Source organism: Akebia trifoliata, chromosome 1 (assembly GCF_017979445.1).
Source record: "Akebia trifoliata isolate Shusen 1 chromosome 1, ASM1797944v1, whole genome shotgun sequence".
Taxonomy (NCBI): domain Eukaryota; kingdom Viridiplantae; phylum Streptophyta; class Magnoliopsida; order Ranunculales; family Lardizabalaceae; genus Akebia; species Akebia trifoliata.
Window position 1 is genome coordinate 823913 of NC_141375.1, and position 24083 is coordinate 847995.

At 35.5% G+C, this 24083-nt stretch overlaps 2 protein-coding genes and 1 long non-coding RNA gene across 8 annotated transcripts in view; 2 read left to right on the forward strand and 1 right to left on the reverse strand.

Annotated features, from left to right (window-relative positions):
- LOC147410250 (uncharacterized) overlaps positions 1-8804 on the forward strand; it is a 55776-nt gene extending 46972 nt beyond the window's left edge. The window contains exons 4-7 of one of the 2 annotated variants that reach the window (XM_086433206.1): positions 3495-3687; positions 3767-3905; positions 7983-8158; positions 8281-8804. In XM_086433206.1, coding sequence (XP_086289332.1) covers positions 3872-3905; positions 7983-8158; positions 8281-8376 — 306 coding nt within the window. In that variant the 5' untranslated portion in view covers positions 3495-3687; positions 3767-3871 and the 3' untranslated portion in view covers positions 8377-8804. The remainder of the gene's footprint in view (positions 1-3494; positions 3688-3766; positions 3906-7982; positions 8159-8280) is intronic. The other variant, XM_086433198.1, reaches the window with a different exon arrangement.
- A 2544-nt stretch (positions 8805-11348) lies between these two features.
- Positions 11349-19078, reverse strand: LOC147410252 (inositol-pentakisphosphate 2-kinase-like). 5 transcript variants are annotated; one of them, XR_015175973.1, is made up of 10 exons: positions 18890-19077; positions 18711-18746; positions 18362-18479; positions 17077-17280; positions 15623-15770; positions 14916-14956; positions 14689-14799; positions 13444-14043; positions 11764-12039; positions 11349-11593 (listed from the first exon to the last, which is right to left on the reverse strand). XR_015175973.1 is itself a non-coding variant. In XM_086433231.1 (9 exons), the coding sequence occupies exons 3-9, from the start codon at positions 18461-18463 to the stop codon at positions 11920-11922; spliced, it is 1326 nt and encodes a 441-aa protein (XP_086289357.1). In that variant the 5' UTR covers positions 18464-18479; positions 18711-18746; positions 18890-19077; the 3' UTR covers positions 11663-11919. The 5 variants fall into 5 exon arrangements, 4 of the variants coding, with proteins under 4 accessions (XP_086289357.1, XP_086289383.1, XP_086289367.1 ...); XM_086433231.1 differs by lacking the exon at positions 11349-11593 and having other exon boundaries at positions 11663-12039; XM_086433257.1 differs by lacking the exons at positions 11349-11593; positions 18711-18746 and having other exon boundaries at positions 11663-12039; positions 18890-19078.
- Positions 19079-20409: 1331 nt separating this feature from the next.
- LOC147410253 (uncharacterized) lies at positions 20410-22658 on the forward strand. Its single transcript, XR_015177429.1, has 3 exons — positions 20410-20560; positions 22051-22188; positions 22289-22658. It is a non-coding gene; the product is annotated as an uncharacterized LOC147410253 (long non-coding RNA).
- The last annotated feature ends 1425 nt before the right edge of the window (positions 22659-24083 follow it).

Here is a 24083-nt window from a genome sequence, read left to right on the forward strand (position 1 = left end):
CTTATCATCTGTCGTTTGGTCCGTTCATGTTCCTTCTAAGGTTTCGTTCTTTATGTGGCTTGCCTCGTTGGGCAGAATCCTTACTTTGGATAATTTGATAAAACGAGGGTGGATTACTCCAAACTTTTGCTTTCTTTGTTATAGGGATGGGGAGTCTGTTAATCATATTCTAAGTCATTGTCCTTTTTCCCGAGTTATTTGGATGTTCTTCTTAGCTCGCTTCCATGTGGATTGGGTTTTTCCCTTATCTTTTTCTGAACTTCTTGAGGGGTGGAGTTTCAATATCTTCTATTCAAGAAAGAGGTTTCTCTGGGCTATCCTGCCTTTTGCCATTGCTTGGGGTCTTTGGAGAGAGCGCAATAACAGGGTCTTCCATTGCAAAGAGAACTCGTCTCATACAGTGATCTTAGAGATTTTGGGGTTTCTATTCATGTGGTCAAAGATGAGCAAAGACTTTGAGGGAGTGCGGTTCCAAGATTTTGTTTTTAACTGGGGTATCTTTGGTGTTAGTTAGCTCCTCGCGGGGCGTGTATTTTTTATTTCTTTTTGCTTTTCCCTTGTTGCTTTTCTATTCTTGTTGTTTGGGGGCTACCTCAGCCTCCCCTTCCTTTTATTTATACAATTTATAATTATCAAAAAAAAAAAACATTCAACAAAGAAAATGACCCAACAGTAATAAAAGTGATTATTTATAAAGGACATTGGTTTGCTTAATGTGAAGGAATTAGAAGATTAAGGTTGGATTTGGGTGCAAAGAAGATTGAGGACCTGTGATTAAGTGTTGGAGGTAATTGGAGGGTTTAAGTAGGACATAATGAATGAGTATATGGACCGCTCCCGATAAAATCTGTTCCATGGATCATGGGCCTGATGTTCCCATCAACTCTCCCCAGTTGAGAAGAGTTTACCTTGGGCGAAGTAAGACACTACTAAAATCTCTAACCTCCAATACGCAGTCCAACATGCATCTCCTGAATGTGTGGTCTTCAAATTGTATGTAAATCATGCATATGGGGTCTTCAACCTCTAATATGAGTGTAGATCTCGAACTAAGCTCATGTAACAATCCTCAAACCACATGGAACATGATGGATGTCAAATCATGAATATGATGTGCAAATGACTCATTTGACTCAGATTGTCTACTTGATAATGCCATTGGTATAAGGTCTAGAAATTTCTTAGGCTTTTGCAAACTTCGGTATGGACAATGTGAAATCCCATGGCTTATCATGACCAGCTACGAGACATCTCAACAAGTTTGCTAGACTCCTATTGATGACTTTAGCCTAAGCATCTGTTTGTGTGGTATGCTGAAGAAAATTGGAGCCAAGTGCCCATCATGTGCCAAAGTGTGTGTGCCAAAAGTAACTGACAGACCTTATGTCTCGATCTTACACTATGGTTTTTTGCAACCCATGTAAAACGAACAACCTCAAAAAGAAAATCTTGGCAATCCTAGAGGCATTGGAGGTTTTGGAATAAGGTATGAAGTGGGCCATTTTAGAAAACAATATGCTACTACAAAGATGGAGTTGTGTTGTTTGATAGTCTTAGGAAGCCCAAGTATGAAATCCATACTAATATCTTGCCATTGGTTATTAGGCACTACCAAAGGGGTATACAATCTTGCATTCTGTTTTCTCTGTTTTTCTGGTTGACAAGTTCTACACTTCCTTATAATTTTGGGGATATCTCACTTGAGTCTGGGCCAATAAAAGCGATACTCAACAAGGGCAATGGTTTTGTCTCGACCAAAATGTCCTGCAACTCCATCAGCATGAAGTTCCCAAATGAGAAAATTTCATAAGGAATTGCAGGGTACATAGTTTGCTGCCTTAGAACAAAATTCATAACAAAATTCATCTTGTAGGTCAAACCCTTCAGTGCTACTTGTTCAATTACTCAAAAGTGAAGTATACAATTATTCAAATACTCTTGAAGAAATTCATCCCATTTCGCATGTTGCAGGTTTAACTTCTTTTGGGAATTGAGATTCTTCATGGAATTGGGAATCAATTCAATTATCTTTTGTCTCTTAATTACTTTCTAGCACTTTATTTTCTTTCAAGCTATTGCTTGTTTATCAATTGAATCTATTGATTCACACGCTTCCGTTACGTCAATTGGTATCATAGTTCTTGCTAAGATCCACACAAGATGGATGGTAAATGTGATTTTGTTACAAAATCTTATTTAGAAGTTCATTTTGAAGTTAAATTTGAGAAGTTTGAAGTTAGAATTATAGCTAAGTTGGAGCCTCTTCTTCAAGGCATGGTTCTCAACACCATTGAGAAGGAGAAGAATAAGAAAACCCTTGAAGATGAAGACCCAAAGGATTTCCACCATCCCTCGGTATTCCCCTCTTAATAATTCAGTCCCTAGGATACCAATTAGTGAGACCAAATCTACCAATTTTCAAAAAATCCTGCCCATAATTTTAATCATACCCAAATTGCACCATCCCAAATTGCATATGATGTTCTCATAAACCCTCAAACCTATCCTCCATCACCCCCATAAAAAACCTTCCAATAATTTCTTTCCTCAATCGCTCCCCACACCTCATACCACCCTCTCTCAACCTTCTAGTCATACCACACCAATGTTAGACCCTCAAAATCAAAACCCCCATTCTCCAACCACCACAAATTAGCCTCCACAACATATTTTTCGTAACCCTAACCCTCTATACAACCGTCAAATCCTTTCCCAAACCCAGCCAGACCTTTATACTAATTATCTTGATGGACTTGGATTGTTAATCTACTCCACCTCCATCAAGTAGAATACCTGCTTAAGGCGATTATCGCACAAGTCAATGGCCTTCTCTACATCAAGGATTTCCTTAAAATATTAAGAAAGTGCTTTAAATTAGTGGATTGCAAAAAATAAACATTTTTTTTTTGTGCTTATTGTGGGTATCGACTGTCATGCTACTCGAGATCTTGTCTGAGCTACTCAATAGCACCCATGATTATGTTGGTAACACCCTTAAATGGGAGCTAAGATCTCTTCCCAAGAAGTAGGTAGATGATTCATTAAATTGTAAAGGCTACCCTACCACATTTTGGTGTGCTTCCATGCCAATAACAAATAACCTGTTCAATGGAATTTAACTTTCAAAAAACCACCTAGCAGAGCCAGGCGAAACAAATAAACATCTTTTTCATTATATATTATATCACATGCATTAGATTGCAATAGGGATACAAATTACCAAGTCATAGACGGATCTCTTTTTTACAACTGGGCTTTATTTCAGAACCCTTTAAATCTTGCTAATACTTTCTTTCCCTTGGATTGCCACCTTCAAGCACAATTTCATCCACTTTAACATTACAAAATTAAAAATATGCCTAACCATTTAATTTGAACTATTATGAAATTTAATTTTGAGTTGGGATTCTCCTCAATTAGGAAACAAGGTACTGTAATTGTTTATGATTTGCCCAACTGTTCATGATATTAAAGAAGTTTTAATCCTTCTGTAGACCTTCACTCAATTCGTGGTTTGGTACCTCTTCTTGGTTACCTCAAAAACTTGCACTTTGGCATTCGAGCAAAGATGGCAGCGGTTGTAACAACCATTGTTCAGAGCAACCCCAGGAGCCCAACTTGTAATGGAAGCAAATGGCCTAGAACCTGATGCGATTGTCTGAACTAAGGTGCTGGCTGCTATATCCTGTGAGTAATTGTTTCTTATCTCTCCAGAAATTTCTGCCAACACAGTTGGAAACGACTTTTTGACATCTGGGCTGGTCAGGTTTTGAATTGTTTGCTTGTTTGTGATGAGTTTCAAGTCTGATTCGGCATAATAAATCTGGTGTTGCTGCATTTCGTCTTGCAAATGGTAATGCAGCGTTGAGAGATGCAATGGGTTCAGAGAATGTTAGATTTCAAAGGTATGTGTCCCCTGCCCAACCCAAATTTATTTAGTTCCCCAATTTGCTTGTGTATACATGTAGAAAGAGTAAAGATTAAGTCAATGCCTTTTGTCTTTTCATCACAACCAAATGACGCAATATCTGGTTTTTCTTCTTGGTTTTTGGTTTTCTCATGAGTGTTGCATGCATCAATGCTTTCTCTCCCGAGTTTCTGCCACACTAACATGATTGAACCCATTTACCAGGAAGGCTCTAAACTTGGTCCAATAGCTACTACATGAAAACAAAAATAAACACTTAAAAGTAGAAGTCAAATTAAGATGACTTCTACTTTTTACTTAGCGGGAAGTAAAATTTTCTCGGCATAACCGTGTAAGAGAAAGAGAACATGGGTAAGAAGTAAAATACTTTTCTTACTAACTTAGTTTGACTTAAAATCTTACTAAGGGTCTTTGAGCTCAATTGGATTATCACAATCCAACACCACAATTCTCTAGGTTTCGTGAAAAAACTCAGATCCCAAAGAAAAACAATAATTAAAAAAAAAAAGGCTTGATCCAAAGTTGTGAGAATAGATGGCTTTCAAACTTCCAAATTTAAAAGTAGAATTCAATGGTCAAAAATAAATTTGTTTTGATGCTTTTTTTTTTTTTTTCAAAGTTCATAGAATTTAGTCCTCATAAATATAAAAGAGTCATGCTGGAGTGACCTAAATCTGGTACCTCATATCACACTTCTTGACATGAAAGTGGATAGGAACCAAAGATTCTTTTTCACTCGTATCTCGATGAAAAGCATCAATGGTTCTCATACACTCTCACATCAAGAAGTGTGATATGAGGTTCGATCCTGAGGTCACTTCAGCATTATCCAATTTAAAATTGGTTTATGATTTGTGAAATTATCCTTGAACGTAGAATCCAAATGAAATTTTAACATCTTGCATGCTTTTAATTTAAGGTAATTGGTTAAATAAAAGCACTGTTAATTCATTAAGTACTTTTATCATTGCATTACCAAAACAGAATTTTGTTGTTTAAAAGGACTATTGCAAAAGTTATTCTCAACCATCTACTTTTTTTGTCAAGTTCTTGCTAAAGTCTACAATAATATTCCAATGTTCCACAATATCTCTTTTTTTGCCATCATGCTTTTAGATGTAGGAGTCTTCGGTTCCTCATAGCCTCAACCTTATTTTGCTTTTCTAAAAGAGGATACACATAAAAAGACATAAATTAGTCTATAAAATACTCTAAACTGCATGCTTTAAATAACAACATTTTAAAACAAGCAAATGGAGTTGAGAATTGAAGATTAAAAGAACCACAACCACAAAGAAAAACCCATTGCAATGGTTGCTTTTTAGCCACCCAATAATCAATTTTAAGCCATTGCAGTAACAGAGTAGTAGAACTGAAAAACACAGGTTGAAGATAAAAATCTGCCCAAGATGAAGATAAAAATTGACATTTTCAATGGATCTAAAGCATGGTAGACATTGAATATCATGTTTGTACCGGGTGAATTCAGTGGAAGACACACTGCGTTGCTCTTAAGTGGAAGACATACTACTGTAAAATGAATCTAAAAAATGAAAACATCAGAACTTCTCCACCAAATCCATCTAGATTCCAGACAGGATATACAAATTCAAGGAAAACCAAATTTACTCTCTCTCCTCATTTCCCAAACATTAAAACCCAAAACAAAACAACCCCTCTTTAACTCTAGAAATATTTCAGCTCAGCCATAGTTCTAGCGGGGGCACTGGAAAGGCTATTTCGTGAGTCCTCACTATTTTTTGCGGTTACTCTTATAGAGTCCCTATGAGGTTTGGTGGTTCCCAGGATTGCGAGTTGTTGTTGGGAAGTTGGGAGCTCCTCTAAAGAGGATCTTTTTTGGTTCTTAGGAGATAAAAATGCGAGCTCAAGAGAGCAGGTTAGTGATGTATGTGGGTGATGGGCTTCAGAACATGGTGGAGAGTTTTGTTTGGAGAAGATGACTAGAACTACTAATCTGGCATTGAAGATGTTGACTAGAAAGGGCAAAAAAAATGCATCATCTTTGTATGGTGCTTTTAATGAACCTGCTGTTGTTGAGGCTAAGGTTCTGTGCGGCACAAGGGATGTGACAGATGGAGGCGTCTACTTTTTAGAAAGATATTTGTTTTTTATTTTTTTATTTTGAAGATTGCTTCAGATGCTTGTAGGGGGGATTTATCACATATGGAAAAGAGATAGGGACTGTTGACAATCTTATACTTTCACTTCTCAATCCTCAAGATGCATGAGTTAGATCCATGGGAAGTTTTTAACCCAGTCTACTTAGACTTGTTTGAGTCTTTACTACCAAATTCCCTGGAAAGCTGTTGTGGGTTAGAGGAGTAGTTGGGCTTAGACGCGACTTCAAAAACTATTTCTGTCCATGCTAAACCTTTGTGCTTGATGGGAAGACTCATTGTGTCGAGATGTGTAAGCAAACTAGTTGAGTTAGCCGAGTCAAAAGTCAAAGAGTTTTTCCAAAAAAAAAACATGCGGTTTGGGTTTTTAAGTGAGTTGGAGGTCAAAATTTTCTTCAATATGAAGCGATCCAAAGGTTTTGAGAAAAAAGACCTTTACATGTTGGTTAATCAGGAGTTTTTGATCCAAAGGAAGAGTTAGAGGAACATTTTTGGATGGTCCACCCAAAATTAATAGGACCCAATATTTCTATTCCTAAGAGTTTCATTCCAGAGTGTGATCGATCTTTGTTGGTCATTTGGGCAAACCAATTTATGTTTGTAGGTTGGACATGAAATGGGTGAAACTAAAAACTTTGGGCAACAAAATGTTGTTCCTTAGTCATACAGCATCACCTGTGACGACAAAGGGAACGGAGAACAAGATATATTTCCCTAGGTTCAATGGGAAAAATGTTGTATTTTATTCTCTTTGGACTAATAGATACCACTCTTTTTGGGTAACTATACTAAAGAAGATTGGTATAACACAGGAGAACAATGGTTCTGCACTTGGATTGAACACAATCTTGAATCACCTATAAAAGAACTTGACTGGCTTGCAAATCCCCCCAAGATGAAGAGGCCTAGCACCCTCCATCATCTTATTTCTATTCAGCGAAACATTTCTATTATTAGATGTTGAAATTCATTTATTTGTTTTTATTTATTTTAACAAAAATTATTATTGCAAGTTTGCCTTTTTGGACTGCTGAAAGGATTTACATAAAGGAATTAGATCATCAAACACAAGTATTTGTCTTGTGTACAGTATTACTCATCCCAAACTTAATCTGGAATTCTTCACAAGTAATTTTTTTATCAGGACAAGTAAATAACATGTCTAAGAACTGCAAATTTGTATGAATATAACCATTTCCATAAAGGAACTTTACATCTTTAGCACCATTGTTTATGTTGGCTCTGATTCATGTCAATTTTGGTCACAGTTTGATTAATTTTTTTAATTTATCTCAATAAAACACTATTAGGTTGGAAAAATTATAATCTTTCATGTTGAGTAAAAAGGTATTTTTCAATGCGATGAGATGTATTTTTCAAATTGATGAGAACCTTTGAAAGTGTTCCCCCCTCCCCCTCTCACTTTTTAACTCCCTCCCCCGCAATTTTTTGGGGGATTAAACACCCTTGTATGTTTTAGATAGTTGTTCTAATAGAAATCTGTATATTGGATTTCTTTCCTCTCTCTCTCTCTCTCTCAGACACCAATGGATTCTTGTGGATTTAAAACCATCAAAGAGCTCACTCCAGTAGTTGATCTTTCAAGTGATGGCTTGGTTAATGTCCCACGTGTACAACAAGGAGACATAGTTCACTCGCAGGAGAAAAAAGTAAGGGAACCGAATAAAATTGACACAAATTTATTAGTCATTGAACACTAATTATAGGAAATAATTGAATATTTAACTTAGCAGAATACCATGGAGAACTCTTTCTAGTGATCAAGATTTTCATGGGGACATTTACCGTAGAAGTTGACTTTTGATGTTTTCAAATTGGATTCTCGACAATGGAATGGGAAAAAGTGGAAACAATAGGCAATGTTGTTTTCTTGTTGAGCAAAACTTGCATGTCAGTCTCTGCAGAAGAATTGGGAGTCAAAGGAGATTGCATCTATTACATGGAGCTGAAAGATAGAAGCTTGTACAGATATAACATGTACGATCAAACTATCTTGGTTAGTCTACCTTGTCCCAATATTGTGGATGGATGGTCCCAGCCATACTGGATATTCCCCAATGTCTGTTCACTGGTATTTCATCCCCTTTTTCACAATCTTTACTTGTTTAATCTTCTTTCTTTTGAGAAACTAATTTGTAATTAGCTTCAATTCACCTTTTAAAGGTCTTTTGATCTACTTTTTATATTTTACAGATTAAGCAACGAAAAGCTAATGTGGAGGAAACTGAGAAGGATGGAGTAAAGGGAGGGAAGAGGCGACAAGAGCAATTTCTGTCTAAGATTTTATAGTCGAGCATATCCCCTCTCGAAGAAGAGGTAATGGAGAGGAGAGGCCTTGGAATGACCTTCCATGGGAGATTTTAGATACCATCATGTCACGTCTCTTTCTACGTGATTGCATGCACTTTTGCCTCACTTGCAAAGCATGGGGAACTATCACTCCTTCACTCAGGTCATCCCCTCCTCCCTTCCAATCTAACTCAAAGCAATGTCCATGGTTCACGTGCTTCCCATATAACAACAGTGGTGTGTGTTAAGTTCTTCCATCCGATGTAAAACGACGCTTATAAAATGGACTTTCCAGAACTAGTGGGTAAAATTATAGGCCACTCAAAGTACGGTTGGTTCTTAATGTCTTGAAACGATCGAGCTGTTTTCTTCTTCAATCCCTTCACCAGGGCAACCATCCAACTTACTAAGATAGATTTTCTTGAATTTGACTTGTCTAGTATGCCCTTTTCGTCGCCACCAACTTCCTCAGAATGCATGGTTTTTGCTAGGGGTGCAATTTGATTCGGTTCAAACTGAGAATCGAACCAAACTGTGCAATTTGGATTGGTTTGGTTCGGTTTAAAATTGTTACCGGTTCGATTTCGGATTTAAAAAATGAAGAACCAATGAATTCGGTTCAGTTCTCAATTCAAATAATATAAAAAAATCAAACAAAATCGAAAAACGAAACACTATTAATATAAAATAAAATATTAAATTTATAATTGATTTTTTATTTTTTTAACAAAACCTAAACCCTTAACATATTTCGGTTCCCACTTCTCTCTACTCTCTCTCTCTCTCTCTCGTCTCTTGCAGCGATCGTGCGGTTGTGGGCTCAACTCTGATTGTCGACGGTCACCTCTCTCTCTCTCTCTTTGTCTCTCTCTCTCTCTCTCTCGAGTCTTTTGCTATTTGTGTGACAGTGCGGCTATGTTTGCATCTCAATTTTGACGATCGGTTGTGGGTTGTAGCTCTCTCTCTCTCTCTCTCTCTCTCGGCATGCGGCAGCAGGTACCTCTCATGGAAACTCATTTTGTTTTGGAATGGGTTTGGGTTTTATGGTTTTGGAGAAAAATTAATTTTTTCGATAATTTTTAGAAAGTCAATTTTTTTTTTTTTTTTTGAAATTAATCTAACCGAATTTACACAAATTCATCATGTGTTTACATAATTTTTGACAAATTTTTGATAAATTTGTACACATAATTTAGCAATTCGGTTCAAATCCAACTTAATTAATGTGTTTACATAATTTTTGATAAATTTGTGTAAATTTTTTTTTTTTTTTTTTACAATCCATAGAATCGAACTAAATCGAATTAAGGTCGGTTTGGGTTGGTTCGGTTCTAGATCAAATTGGTTCGGTTCTGATTCTTATATAATGGAATCGACTTTGGCCGGTTCGGTTATGATTTTGCTCTAAATCGAACCAACCCGAATCAAGTTGCACCCCTAGTTTTTGCTCACGAAGTAAACGAACCCAAGTATATTTCGATGGCAGTTAGTGGTCGTGGGGAAGATACTTGGACTTCATACCTTTTGGATAATGAAGTACCATTCAAGGCATCTCATTGCAATCCTGTTTTCTACGACAATGTTTTATATATTCTGGGCCAAGATGGAAAGCTAGGAGCTTTCAATCCAAAAGAGGATATAGATGAACATGTTTGGAGGGTCATTCCAAAAGTAATAGGACCCAAGATTTCATTGTAGAGTGCGATGGAGAGATCCTATCCATTTTTATTCGTCATTCAGGTAGCCCAGTTGAAGTTTTTAAGTTGGACAAGTCTGAGATGGAATGTTGTTCATTAATCATACCACATCAATATCGGCACCTGCAACTGTGAAAAGAACAGAGAATAAGATCTACATCCCTAGGTTCCATGGGATCAATGTCGTATTTTATTCTCTTTGGACTGGATAATATCACACTTTCGCGAGTAACTATTGTCGGGAAGATTGGTGTGACACGGAGGAACAATGGTATTGTTCCTGGACAGAACCCAATACCGATATGGTTTCTGGTCCAAATATAAATAAGGCTTGAAAATCCTCCTGAAGACGAGGGCTAGTACCATGATCTGTGTTATTTCAATTAGTCATTTGTATGGTGAAGCTTATGACATTTATTGAATAATATAAAAACATTATGTGAATTCTATAGTGGGATTTTGTGATGAAATAAATGGTATCTTTATGTTTATTTTCCTCCTTTGTAGAGAAGCATATTATATTTATTAGAGCTTCAAAGTAATTTATTAGTTTTTTATGTAAATTCTCGTGGATTATCTGAAAGTTCTTTTTACAAGAATAATAATTCCCAGTTATAAAGTTCTTGTTGCCCCCAAATCATAGTGATGAAACCATCCATTATAAAAACCTTATCTAAATTATTTTGTTCCACCATCTGTTTTTCTAAACTATTTAAAAATACTATATTTTCACTTCTGATAAAAAAAAAATTTTGTGCTAAATAATATAGTTTATAATAAGATTATTTATAATCAGATATAAATAAGAAAAGAAAAAACTTATTTTATTTGCATACAAAGGGAGACCAACAGGGTATCCTTTAATGAAAATAAGGTATATTGAACCCTTAACCATGCAAGAGTTTCTTTGTAAGCCTTTCTTTAATGAGATAAAAAACTCCTGATTGTGGGAATTGAACCCTTAAACTATACCAACAAAGCTAACTAGCACCTTCTCTTAAGTTAATTAATTCATGAAGAGTATATCTTATTATAATTACTGTCTTCTAATTGCACTAAATCAACATTTATTTGTTTCCTTTTCGAAACATGAATACTGTGGTCACAGAGGTCAAAGTGTGTTCAACAGATTTTGAACTCAAGTCAAGGTATCAACATGCCTCAAGCTTTTTAAATTTAGCTTAAGTTGGCACCTTCAAGATACAAATGCTTAATGGTTATAATTTGGTTAATATAAAACTTCAACACAATAAGACAATGGTATTAAAATATAGTTTTTTTTTTTTTTTTTACAAGCATGAATTATGTATATAAGCAAACTGAAGTAACAAACAGAAGTAAAATGGAAAACAAACCATGAAGCCAAGTTCTAACCGAGCAAACCAGGTAACATATGTCCAGAAAATTGCATGATCTTCTTAATTCATGTTGTAAATCTCTCAAGGGCCAACCAATGATCTGGACCAGCAATGCCCAAGGACATAGCTTAGGGTGTTTCACAAAAGGGACTTCAATTCTTACTGAGAAAAAAAAAAGGAATGAAGTATAAATTGTATTATAAGAGAGGTTTCAAAGGTGAAGCTAAGAGAGACATAAGAAGCGAAGATACATTTGCATGTAAATTAAAAATGAAAGAACAGAACATAAGAAGCGAAAACAATTTTAAAAACTTATGAAAGTAATGTTTAACTTGATGTTTAAAAAAGGGCAACCAGCGAATGTGGCTTCATAAGGGTTACAACAATAGTGTTGGATTTGATCTCGATGGTTCTGAAGGACCTCACTCTCTTTGCAACCAACTCATTGTAGTGAACCGTGTGAGGTGTATTTGCTGATACTCATAGAATCAGACATCTGATGTTCCATCTTTCTCCATTTCAGTGTAGTAGCTCACTATCTTTTGGTCCAATTCGTAGTACTGAACCATCTTTTTCAAAGGTTTCATGTCGAGGTCAATGAAATAAGCCTACAAGAAATTTCAGATTAAATAGCATTTCAGTGCAATAAAAAAAGATACAGCAGTAAGGTGGTGCTCTTATTTCAAAAAGCAAATGAACTTCAATCTATCCAATAGAGGAAATGAAATTACAACAAATTGTAATGCATATAGTATGAAATTTTACAGAAAAACCGTGGATTGAAGTATAAAATTAATAATAATACAGATAACAAAGAGCAATCACACAAGGCACAAGATATACTTGGTTCGGTAATAATTGACCTACATACACAGGCGAAAGCAGCAGTTTCTCTCAACCTATTCGTGCTACTCTCATTTCTGGGGCAACACGAAAACAAGAGAAAGTATACACATGTGACTCCTAGGGGTAAAATTGACAAAGACCTCTAATTAGAAGAATTTTGGAAGAGAAAGTCAAGTTGAGCTCGACCCCCATGTCTGTCCACAACATAGTCTGAAGTCACCAATCAGGAATAGAAGACATAGCTCAACAGAAATCATCTCAGGAAATTAAAAAAATCAAACTTCACTCAAGCCAACACATTTGTGTCTTTTACCCTTACTGAATCAACACACTTTTCAGAAATCATTTATTATACAATGCCAAGCCTTAAGGCTTGAGCTTCTATTCATTTCTGCTAAGTGGGCAAACAGAGGAGCCGAAACCACTCGCCTGTTAAATTGAGGAGTATCACTCCCTTGACGGATGGAAAGGGAGTCTGCCGATGACATAGGGTATAAAATGGGTCGGGTTTTATCCAAAATCTGAGTGATCTGAATTTAGTGGGCTTGGACCCTTGGAGTAATTCTAAATAAAAATGGGTTGATGTCCCTTTATCCGGGTCAGATATGGATTCATCCTTATATTCGCCTAGATCTGAATGATATATTGCTTTGAAAATTATATTTTTATGTTTTTCAAATTATCATTTTTCTACTACTTAAAAAAAAAAATTAAAAACAATAAAATTTCTACTACTTTAATATAACATGAATTTGTATTAATTAAAAGAATTATAATGGTAAAGTAGTATAGCAATTAAAAAAGAAATTTAGAAAAAAAAAATGTAGAACAGTCCAAAATTATCCAACCGGAATCAACCAAATTGGTCGGTCAGGTCGGATTCAGATCTGTATTTAGTGCAAGCAAAATTCTTCAGATACGGTTTTAGCTAATAAGATCAGAGTCGGATTCGAATTCAGATATGAATATGGATATTTATATGTATACACTTAGATCCACCCCAAACCCGACCCATTTTAAGCCGTACAATGATAATCGCATAGAAATTTAGTAGGGTGTTTAGAGGAACATGGTAATTCAACAATCATTAATTCATTATGCAATTCAGAGCAACAGATGGGACACTAATCACACAACAAAATTAAGATGTCGAAACGATTGTGTACCTTGTAATCAAAGCTTTGGTTAGTGGATTCTAGGTATAGAGTACTATATGTGGACACTAGATCCTCTTTCGCTCTTGGTCTGAAGCTGATCATCAAGCTACAATCCTTTGCAGTTGCAGCTATCAAATAATTCCTCACAATCTTCAAGCTTTCTTCCAATGAAATAGAATGCAGTGACAAGTATCTTTTTGAGAGCTCGCTATCTCCCAAGTCTCTACATACTTTGCAAGGCTGGGAAACAATATTGTAATATGCATGAATTGCCCCTTCTATGTCGAATGAATCAAGCTTTTGGGCTTCCAGAAGCCGATCTAATACCCCAGATCTGGAAATTGTCTCAGAAACAAGCCGTAGAAAACTCTCTAATCTTAGGCCACGATCCGCCCGAATGATACCCTCAATCATATCTTCAAATGCATCATTAATAATGAAATTAGTATTGTCCGTGCTACCCCCCAAGCCTCCACAAACGAGAGAACCATTTATGAATATGCGGAAATTGTTCTGCGGGGTGGTGAAGAGTGCCTTGATAGCCTTATTTATTCTATCAACTGATCCAGAGAACAGATCAAGAGGATTGTAGATACTTAGATGTGATATCTGAGATACAATTCGAAATATGTATTAGGTATAATTAAAGAAAGTTAAATAACAAAGTTAGCGAAATTGCTCGATCATTTCAATTTAAACCTTACAATTTACTATCTACGACGCCTAATTAGAACCTTTTGTTAGTGGTTCATAAAAAAATTTGATGGGTACGCTGGACTTGAACCCACGACCTCCAAGTTGCTTAGCAATGTCTCAAACCTACTGAGCTATTGATCTAAGCCCAATGGTTCATAATTTAGTAGATTATTGTACGTTGAAGACGCAGATGGAGCAAGATCTCAGCTAACAATACCAAGATTGATTCTTCTTAGTGTTGATTAGTTTAATTGTTCTACAATTGAAACTTACTAAATTCCATGAATGTTAAATAGTTGTGGATAAATTGTAGGGTGCTCTAAAATAATACAAGGTAGTGCCAGAATAAAATGATATGGTTTTTCTATTATCTTCAGGAAAGTGTCTTACTTTTCATCTTTCTGTTTATACAAAAAAATAAAAAAAATAAACTCTACTCATTCTGCATTGTCAGATAAAGCAACATATTGAAATTATGACTAGGGTCACATAGTTTAATTTGAAGGGCTTTCTTATGAAAATAAAATGAAAAAGATTTAGGTTAGGTGGACACATTACCTCTCCTTGACGAAGCTTCAGGACCTGGTGCATTTGAAAACGTGTTATTCTCTTTTTTGTAGCATTTCTTTCAGCTATAAATTCTGAGCATGGAAGAAATCCACATTTTGGCTGCTCTCTCAAATGCAAACATGGAAGCAGACCAAAAAAAGAGTTATACAGAAGAGATTATGGTTAAGAAAGGAGCAGATTTATATATGAAAAATACGAGAAGATTAGAAAAGTACTTTTATCTCAACTGCTATGCAAGGATCCTCTCTAAGAATACCTGAAATGAAGAAAAAAGAGAGGATAACATCCATTCACTTTTGAAATATTGCAAGGCAACTATGAGCTATTTTCTACAGATAAAAAAAAAGTACAATTTTCCATAATTAAATGAAAAAAGTCTCATTATTTTGTTTTAAAAACTGAAGAAAGTATTTCTAAAGCTACCGTCATAAAACAATTTATGTGGTTGTTCATTGGTCACAATATGTCTCAAGAAGTTTGAATTGGCTAATACAAATTCAACAAAGTGCCTTACAAGTAAATTGGTAAAATAGGATACATGTTGCAACCCCAAATAGTTGAGACAAGGAAATGATGATGTCATTGACGAAAATCTGGGTGCAGCATTATTGGGTTTTTCTCTTCAAATTTTTTCTATTCTGTCAAATAGCTAATACGATCATATTTATAGATAAGCATCTCTTCTACGATAAATTGAATTCCTGCTTCTGTGCATAAAAAAGAAAAAAGAAAAGAAACCCTTCTTCTATGCCTTCAAAGGAAGAATTGCTCAATAGCTGAAATATGTAGGGCATTACTATATATCAAACCTAGGTAAGTGTTATACCATTTTTGCATCCAATTTTCGTAAAATATAAAAACCATACAGCTTCTATTCCTATATCAAAATACAAATTTTTAATTTTAAATGAGAGGTATTTACCGTGGGGGAAAATTGTATGATCAGAGATCACAATTGCAGAATCACTAAGGGTATTAATATTGGCAGCATCGACTCGCCATGCAGGACGCTGACAGAGAATATTCTTTCCGACTGCCTCCAGGAATTCTCTGGACACGAGGACACGCATCTGCCATGTTACACGAATTCAATGTCAAAGATCTTTACCATGTTTCGGGATCATAATACTCCAGAGGGAAAATTTTCACTCATGAACATATAACTTAGGTGATGTTATGTTGAACATATGGCAAAGTCAAACCAATGACTTGAAATAAACCCATTCAATTGGTGGGGCCTCCTGGTAGATGGTAAATAACCTAAAATCACTATCCAAAGCAAGCATTCGTAATTGTTAGAAGAATTATCTTTCTTGAATACTTTTATACTACTAGAAGCTCTAGCTTTTGCTTGTTTTCTCTTTTGGATGGACAGTCAAGATAGCCAAATGACACAATTAATAAACCTATCAAATATATATAAGTTACAGTTCATCCTAGTGGAGCCCACCAAATGCATGGTCCAAGTTCAACTGTTCTCGTTGGTAGTAACTAGTAAATAAACCAGGCCCCTCAGAAGCTTGATATCAAGTACAGACAGGACTTGATGAAGGGAAAAAGGAAATGGAAATGATGATTTCTAAGCCAAAATTAGTCCACCTTAAAATAAGTTAAATATTTTTCCATAACTTTCCCGATTACATTTCAATGGGATCAAATGTGGGGTCTAACATTTTAGTTTGCAATGAATCATCATTTATCAGACAGCTTAATCGGCATTTCAAGTACTTGTTCCCATTAGTATCTCGTATCCTAGTAAAATTTGTCCATATCAAACGTTTACAAGCATAAAGGTCATTTGAACTCGCCCATACCTTTCCATGGGTTGGACAATTCACAAGAAGTCTATCAATATTCTAGTCTCATCCTATGCCTTGATGTTATTGAACTGGTTGAGCAGAGCTCATTCAGTTGATTTCTGTGTCACCTCAATGAATTTGAAAACTAAGGTTACACATTTCAGAATTATTCTTGGCAAGAAGAAAAAACAAGGAAGGCTAGAAAAAGCACAAAAACAAGAATTCAGTTGATTTCCTAAAAGTGTTGCACACATTATTATATATGTTTTATTTTTAAAATATGTATGATTAAATTAATACGCTAAACTAAATAGACCATGAATGGATATATGAGCTAATATGCTTAGAATACATCAAAATAAGATGACATATAGATACCTAACTTTTACAAGTTCTGTCTCAAGGATTGAACAATATTAGCAAGCACTTTAGGGTGAATATGATTAGTTATCTGAAGGTGACCAAGACCTACATGTCTAAGTCACAATTGACACAAATCAAACTAGAAGGATATCCTACCAAATTACAAAATGAAATTGGATCAAAACTACTTCAAGTGACACTTGCAAGAACATACCCCAGCATCGACATGTTCAGAGCCTAACAAAGGGATCATTACATTCAGCACAAATAGTCGCTCGGCAATTTCCTTTGACGTGGATGACACAATGTCTTTGGTATCTCTCCATAAAAGGTTTTCATGGATGGAAAAATCTGAGGTTGGAGTTGTGCATTGGTTTCGGCTCTTGGGAACCTTTTCTACGCGTATCACTTTTCCAACCTGTTGCAATCAATCCAATTATGGATAATACCAAACAGAAACAAGAAATGGTTAGAAGGTACAATTTCATTAAGTTCATTGTATACATGAGGTTTGTACATAATACTATCTAGATGGAAAAGACGTTGAAGCGTTTTCCCTATTTTTCTTTAATGAACTTGCATAAACCTGGGAAATTTTAACCAGTTTTTTATTTTTATTTTTGATGGGTAAGCTGGACTTGAACCCACGATCTCAAAGTTGCTTCGCAATGTGTCAAACCAACAGCTATGGGTCTAAACATTTTAACCTGTTTTTATCATTCAATGAATAGATATAAAATTCCATCTCCATCAAATGACTTTTTTCAGAATTTTTTCCAGTAAAATCTCCCTTAGTTCATGTCGCAACCAAATCTAAGATTTCCAGTAGTAAGTTCGAGGACGAACATCACTTAAGCTCTCTTCCATGTCATTGTCTCTTTTGCATAATCGTAATTTATGTTACTCAGGTACGTCAAAGACACAGCCAAAGTAAACCATGAGTGTGCCATCATAAGCTGAAACAATTACTAAAGGCATGGTTTTAGAGGTTAAGTGGGGCAGTGAATAGTTGTGTTACAAGGTCTGAGATAAAAGTTTTGTGATGCTAAAGTACTTATAAATTGGGTTGCAAACTAGTTGACATATCAATTGAATAGAATAACAAACAAATTGCAATAAAGAATGGGTTTCTCTTTTTCTTCAAATTATAGTTCTCCTCCTTTGAAACTCTATATCTACACCAAACTCATTTATTAAAACCCTAAGTTCATCCAAAATTTTCTATGTACAATGGGTACCAATTACAATACGAACATGAAACAACTCATTTGGTTTCAATCTTCCAATCACTAATTGAAATTCAACCAAAGTGATCTCTCTTAGATAAGGTCCATGAAAATGAAAGATTCCAAACTTCTTGCATGTGTTCTAAGAAAACACTATAGAATCCTTATATCAAAACCACCACTTTTCAACCCACATCAAGCATTTTATCCATACAACAGTTACGAATAATACAATGAGGTTGAGGTAGACAATTAATCAAATGGTGGACATACAAAAGCAGGGTTCGATCCGATGTAACCAAGGACAATGTTGGCAGCTCCTTCTCCTCTGTAAATCCAATCTACAGAATCTTTCTCCTCTAAAACCAACTCCATGTACTCAATGATTGCCCTGCAATTCCATCAACACAAATATTACATAACAAAATACCAAAAAAAAAAAAATTTATTTATTTTTAAGAGAGTAAATTCCAATCAAGGAGAGAGTGACTGCTCTCAATCTTACCTTAACTTCGAAAAGCCTCCAATTTGTAAATAAAAACTTGAAAAAAGAAATTAATAATGTTGGAAAGGTCCTAAAAAGAAGAATGCCATAGATTGGATGGTTTGTTTGAGGGCTTACCTCCTCAATCCCTGATTTTTCCTCAACAAAGTTTTACTGTAAAAGATGATAAACTTTTCAATTATGAAAGAAGAAAAAAAAAAAAGATTTTAAAACCAAAAACACTAATCTCTAAGAGAAACCCATATTACAGATAAGCAAATACAATACAGTAGAGAGAGTGAGATGGGGAGAGAGACCTGGCTGGAGTTCCTTATGTTTTTCCTTTCTAAAGGAAAGGGAAAGGAGAGCATCATATTCATGATAATCAAAGCAAATTCCTCTGCTTTGGTTAAGTGTAGGGGTGCAACTTAATTCGGTTCAAACCGAGAACCGAATCAAACCGTAGAATTTAGATTGCTTTGGTTCGGTTTAGATGGATATCGGTTCGGTTTTGGGTTTATAAAACAAAAAACCGATGAATTCGGTTCAGTTCTCGGTTCAGCTAATATAAAAAATCGAACCGAACCGAAAACCGAACTAATATTAATATAAAATAAAATCTTAGATTTATATTTTATTTTTTAATTTAATTTTTTTACAAAACCCTCGTCTCTGAGCTCTCGCCTCTGCGGCCTGCGGCAGCCACCCGCTCATCTCTTCCTCTCTCTCTCTCTCTCTTTGCGTTTGCGACGGTATGACCTGCGACTGCATCTACGTCTGCGACGGTGCGATCTGCGACTGCATCTGCGTCTGCGTCGGTGCAAGCTGCAACGCTGCGTCCCTCCTCTCTCTCTCTCTCTCTCTCTCTCTCTCTCTCTCTGTCTCAGCGTCTGCGGCTGCGGCTGCGACTGTGTTGACGGTGCGTCCCCTCTCTCTCTGTCTCTGTGTCACTCTCTCAAGCTGCAAAACAATCTGACAATGGGAGAGATGGAGGGAATTTGGCTCTTCCTTGGCAACCCATGGAACCGAACCGAACCAATCCGAAATAAAATCGGTTTGGATTGGTTCGATTATAAAACAAATCGATTCGGTTCTGATTCTTATATAATAGAACCGATCTTGATTGGTTCGGTTATGATTTTATTCTAATCCGAACCAAGTTGCACCCCTAGTAAGTGGTACTTATGCAAAGTGCAGTGGAATATGACCAAATTGTCTCACTTAAAGGGGTTATCTTCTACTGTCTAGGGGTTAAAATGGGTCAGATTTTATTCCATATCTGAGTGGTTTGAAAACCAATTTTACCACATTTAGTTAGTTGAAGTAGATCCGAATTCAAAATCGGGTTGAATATGGTGTATTGGTTCTTGACCCGAGTTGGATTCGGATAAGATACAAGTTAATCCCCTAAATCCGACCCGGATCCAAATTGTGTTACTTTTTTTCTTTTCTTTTTTAAGTTGGATTTAATTAGCATTCAAACTTTTTTTTTTTTTGTGAAAGATCAACAGGGTTAAGGCAACGCAAACCAGCTACAACCTTAAGAAAGGAAAACCCTACGATCCTTATCACTGAAAGAACTGAGGTTACAAGGGAGAGCTTCACTATCTATTTCAGAGCAATCCATAAAGTCTTTGGAGAATGCAAGATAATCAAACAACTTGTATCAACCATTAACACTCAAACAACCCCATTTAATAGACTGTTATTAAAGCCCATTTATTATTGTCTACTACCCACTAAAAGTTAAGTACCTGTCATATTCTCTACTTCCAATCTCTCTCTCAAAAACCATTTTATTATCTAAATCTCATACAATGCATGTGTCGTGCTAATGTGCATCTCTTAAAGAATAAAGACTTAAAGTCTCTTTTGAAGATTAAAATATTTTCAGCTCTTGCATCTTTTGATTTGGATTTTATAAATTAGATCTCGCCTCTCTCGATTGGAGTTTAGAAAGTCAATATCGGATGCTTCTAATTGCATAGGTGAGATCAAATCTCTCTTGGATTTATTACATGTTTACCTCCCAAGACTTCTTCGATTTTAGAATTTATTCTTGTGTTCTGTCTTCTCTTAAATTTATGAGCATGGAACCAAGATTTTGTACCCTAAATCAAGGTTTGAACCTCAAAGCTTGGAATCACTGTAATTGTAGCTAGGCTTCTCATCTCTTGTAATTAATTAGGTAGGTTTATGACCTTTTTTCTTCTACCTTATTAATATAAGAACATCTTACCAATAATTTAAGATTTTTCAGAAAATATAGGATTTTAAAGACAATTTGGGCGTCTTGTACCACGATTTTCGATCTTTCAATACCCAAAAAAATGAGATAAAAACCAAATGACTTGTAGAGAAAATAGGCAAAAACCAAATGCTAAAATCCAATTCAAACCAACTTGATCCGACCCAAAGCAAGCAATTTGGTTTGGGTTGGTTTGGATTCGGTTTTAGTAAATTGAAATAAATCAAATACGGTTTTGAATAGAAGAATCTGAGTCGGATACCGATTTGGATATGGTTCCCTATTTCAAAAAATGGATTTGAATATGGATATATACATATCCAAGTCGGATCCGACCCATTTTATGCCCTACCAATATCCCATGTTTTAATCCAATCTTTGGATATTGAGATTCAAATACCACACTCCAAACGGTCAAGTAAATTTATTTTATTTTATTAAAGTAATAAGATTTAGAATAGAACATGGTGTAGCTTTACCTTTTGAAATGTCCCTTTTATATTACGATGTGATAAATTTGGGATTGGCAGTGAGTAGAGAGGCTCAAGAGTATATAAGGAGAGAGACAAAGCAACGAGTGTTTGACGTGGGACTAAACTTAACACACCCCCCACATGTGTAAGTCAGACTGAGCCAAAACATGTGGAGATATAAACTAGGTGATGTGGAGGATAGAAAGACCCACTTTGATACCATGATAAGGTTGATAGTCCAACTCAAAATAAATTGGCAATAAGTGGAGAGGCCTAAGAGCTTATAAGGAGAGACAAGAGAATGAGTGTCTGATGTAGGACTAAACTCAATACAATGATATATACATATAAGTGCCTAGTGATTCCAATAGGTTTCGTACCTATTGAGTTCCTTTGTCCATTTATGAAAGGATATGACTTTTGAAATTTTTCTCTATTCATAGAAATCAATTCTATTAAAAAAAAATATAATAATTCTAACTTTCTACAAAAACAGTATTAGTGTATTTGAGATATTGTGTGACAGATTTTTCTAGTTCAAATTTTGAGGAAATATACAATTGTGATAAAACTGGGTTTTGTTATATCCTAAAGACAAATTCGCCAGTAACTCATTTGCATCTTCGTGTTCAATCAGAGTGGGGGCATTTGTTGTTTATAAGACAACGTAAATTTGTACGTGCCTCAGAACAAATTTTCTTCTTTACTCTCTAGTCTTATTTTAATAATAATGAGCTATTGTGTCTGCACAACCAAGGGTGTGGCTGAAATACTAAAATTCAACATGGCATTGATCTTACTACCACCAGTATGTTGCAACACCATCACCTGGCTTAGGAACAAGACCAAATTAGGTGTTATCGTCCCTTTCGACGATAATCTCAATTTCGACAAGGTTCAAAGAAAATCAAGTTATTTTATTCTTTTTTTTAATTTCAATTAGACTTTAAAAAAGTAGACTAATTAATTTGTTTGTTTCAATTTATGTTGTTTAGGTGATTGCAGAATTGGAGTTGGAGTTGCATTACATGTAGGTTCCCATCTTGCTTGCGATTTCCCTCGTCTCCTTAGTGCGACGGAAGATGAATATGAGCCAATGAAACCTTACTTTGGAGATGATCAACCTGAAAGTTATTGGTAGTTTGTAAAAGGAGTTGAAGGTATAACCGGGATCATAATGGTGGCCGGGATTGATGCTAATAGCATTCACACTAGCCACGCCATGGTTCATGCACAAGAAGATCAAGCTACCCATTCTCCATCACTTCCGCTTTTAAATTTGAGAGCAAAAAATATGCCATTACTTATGAGTGCTTATAACCAATTACATACGATTGACTTTTAAGATTAGTGAATATGACACGAATACCCTTTTTAAGATTCTGGGGACAGGTATTTGTTCGTAAGGCTGTCAATGGATCGGATCAGTTTCATAATCGGATCCAAAACTATCCGGTAATTAGGTTTTCGGCAAATCGTATGGTATACTATAGACCAAAACTGACATGCCATGTAGACGTGGTGATCTGTAGCTCCAAATACACACGTGGGAAAATGTGTTCTCATGTACAGATGAGAGTTGGAGAGCTACTTTACTTCCTATCCTTCACATACAACTTTCCTAGCCACTTACCCGTAACAAGCTAGCTATATATATATATAGGGTCAGGTTCAAGGGCCATATGAGAAAACATATGTAAAAATTTTCGTTTTTAATAAAATTTTAAAATATGGGTTAGAAATTTTGGATTGAGCTGATTTTTTGTGAGGATGATCTCTATGATGGGAAGATCATCCAAAAAAAAAAAAAAAAAAATCAGCCCAATCTGAAATTTCTAACCCCATTAAAAGTGATTTAGAATGTGGACCGTAGATTTTTTACCAATTTTTATCATTAATTTGTAAATCATTTTTGATGGATTTAGAAGTTTCTGATTGAGCTGATTTTTTGTGAGGATGATCTTTTCATCATAGTGATCATCCTTGCAAAAAATCAGCTCAATCCAAAACCTCTAACTCTTATTTTGAAAAACGAAAGTTTTTTCATATGTTTTCTCATATGGCCCTTGAACCGCCCCCATGTATATATATATATATATATATATATATATATATATATATATAGGGAAATGTTCAGCAACAAACATTTTGGCAAAACATTTTTCAAACCATGGGTTAGAGATTTTGGAATGAGCTGATTTTTGGTGAGGATGATCTCTACGGTGAGGAGATCATCCTCACCAAAAATCAGCCTATTCCAAAACTTCTAGCCCCAGTTTACAAGTTGAAAAATCGTGGACCGTCCATTTTTGTAAATCATTTTTGATAAGGTTAGAAGTTTTGGAATGGGCTGATTTTCGGTGATGATGATCTCCTCACTGTAGAGCTCATCCTCACCAAAAATCAGCCCATTCCAAAACCTCTAACCCATGTTTTGAAAAATGTTTTGCCAAAATGTTTGTTGCTGAACGGGACCCATATATATATATATAGGGAAATGTTCAGCACCCTAAGTTTTACCACACACTTTAACAAACGTTTTTTGTCCTACATGGGTTAGAAGTTTTGGAATGAGCTGATTTTTGGTGAGGATGATCTCTATGATTAGAAGATCATCTTCCCCAAAAATCAGCCCATTTCGAAATGTTTAGCCCCATGTTTACACGTTGAAAAATCGTGGACTGTCCATTTTTTGTAAATCAATTTTGATGGGGTTAGAAGTTTTGGAATGAGCTGATTTTTGGTGATGATGATCTCCTCACCATAGAGATCATCCTCACCAAAAATCAG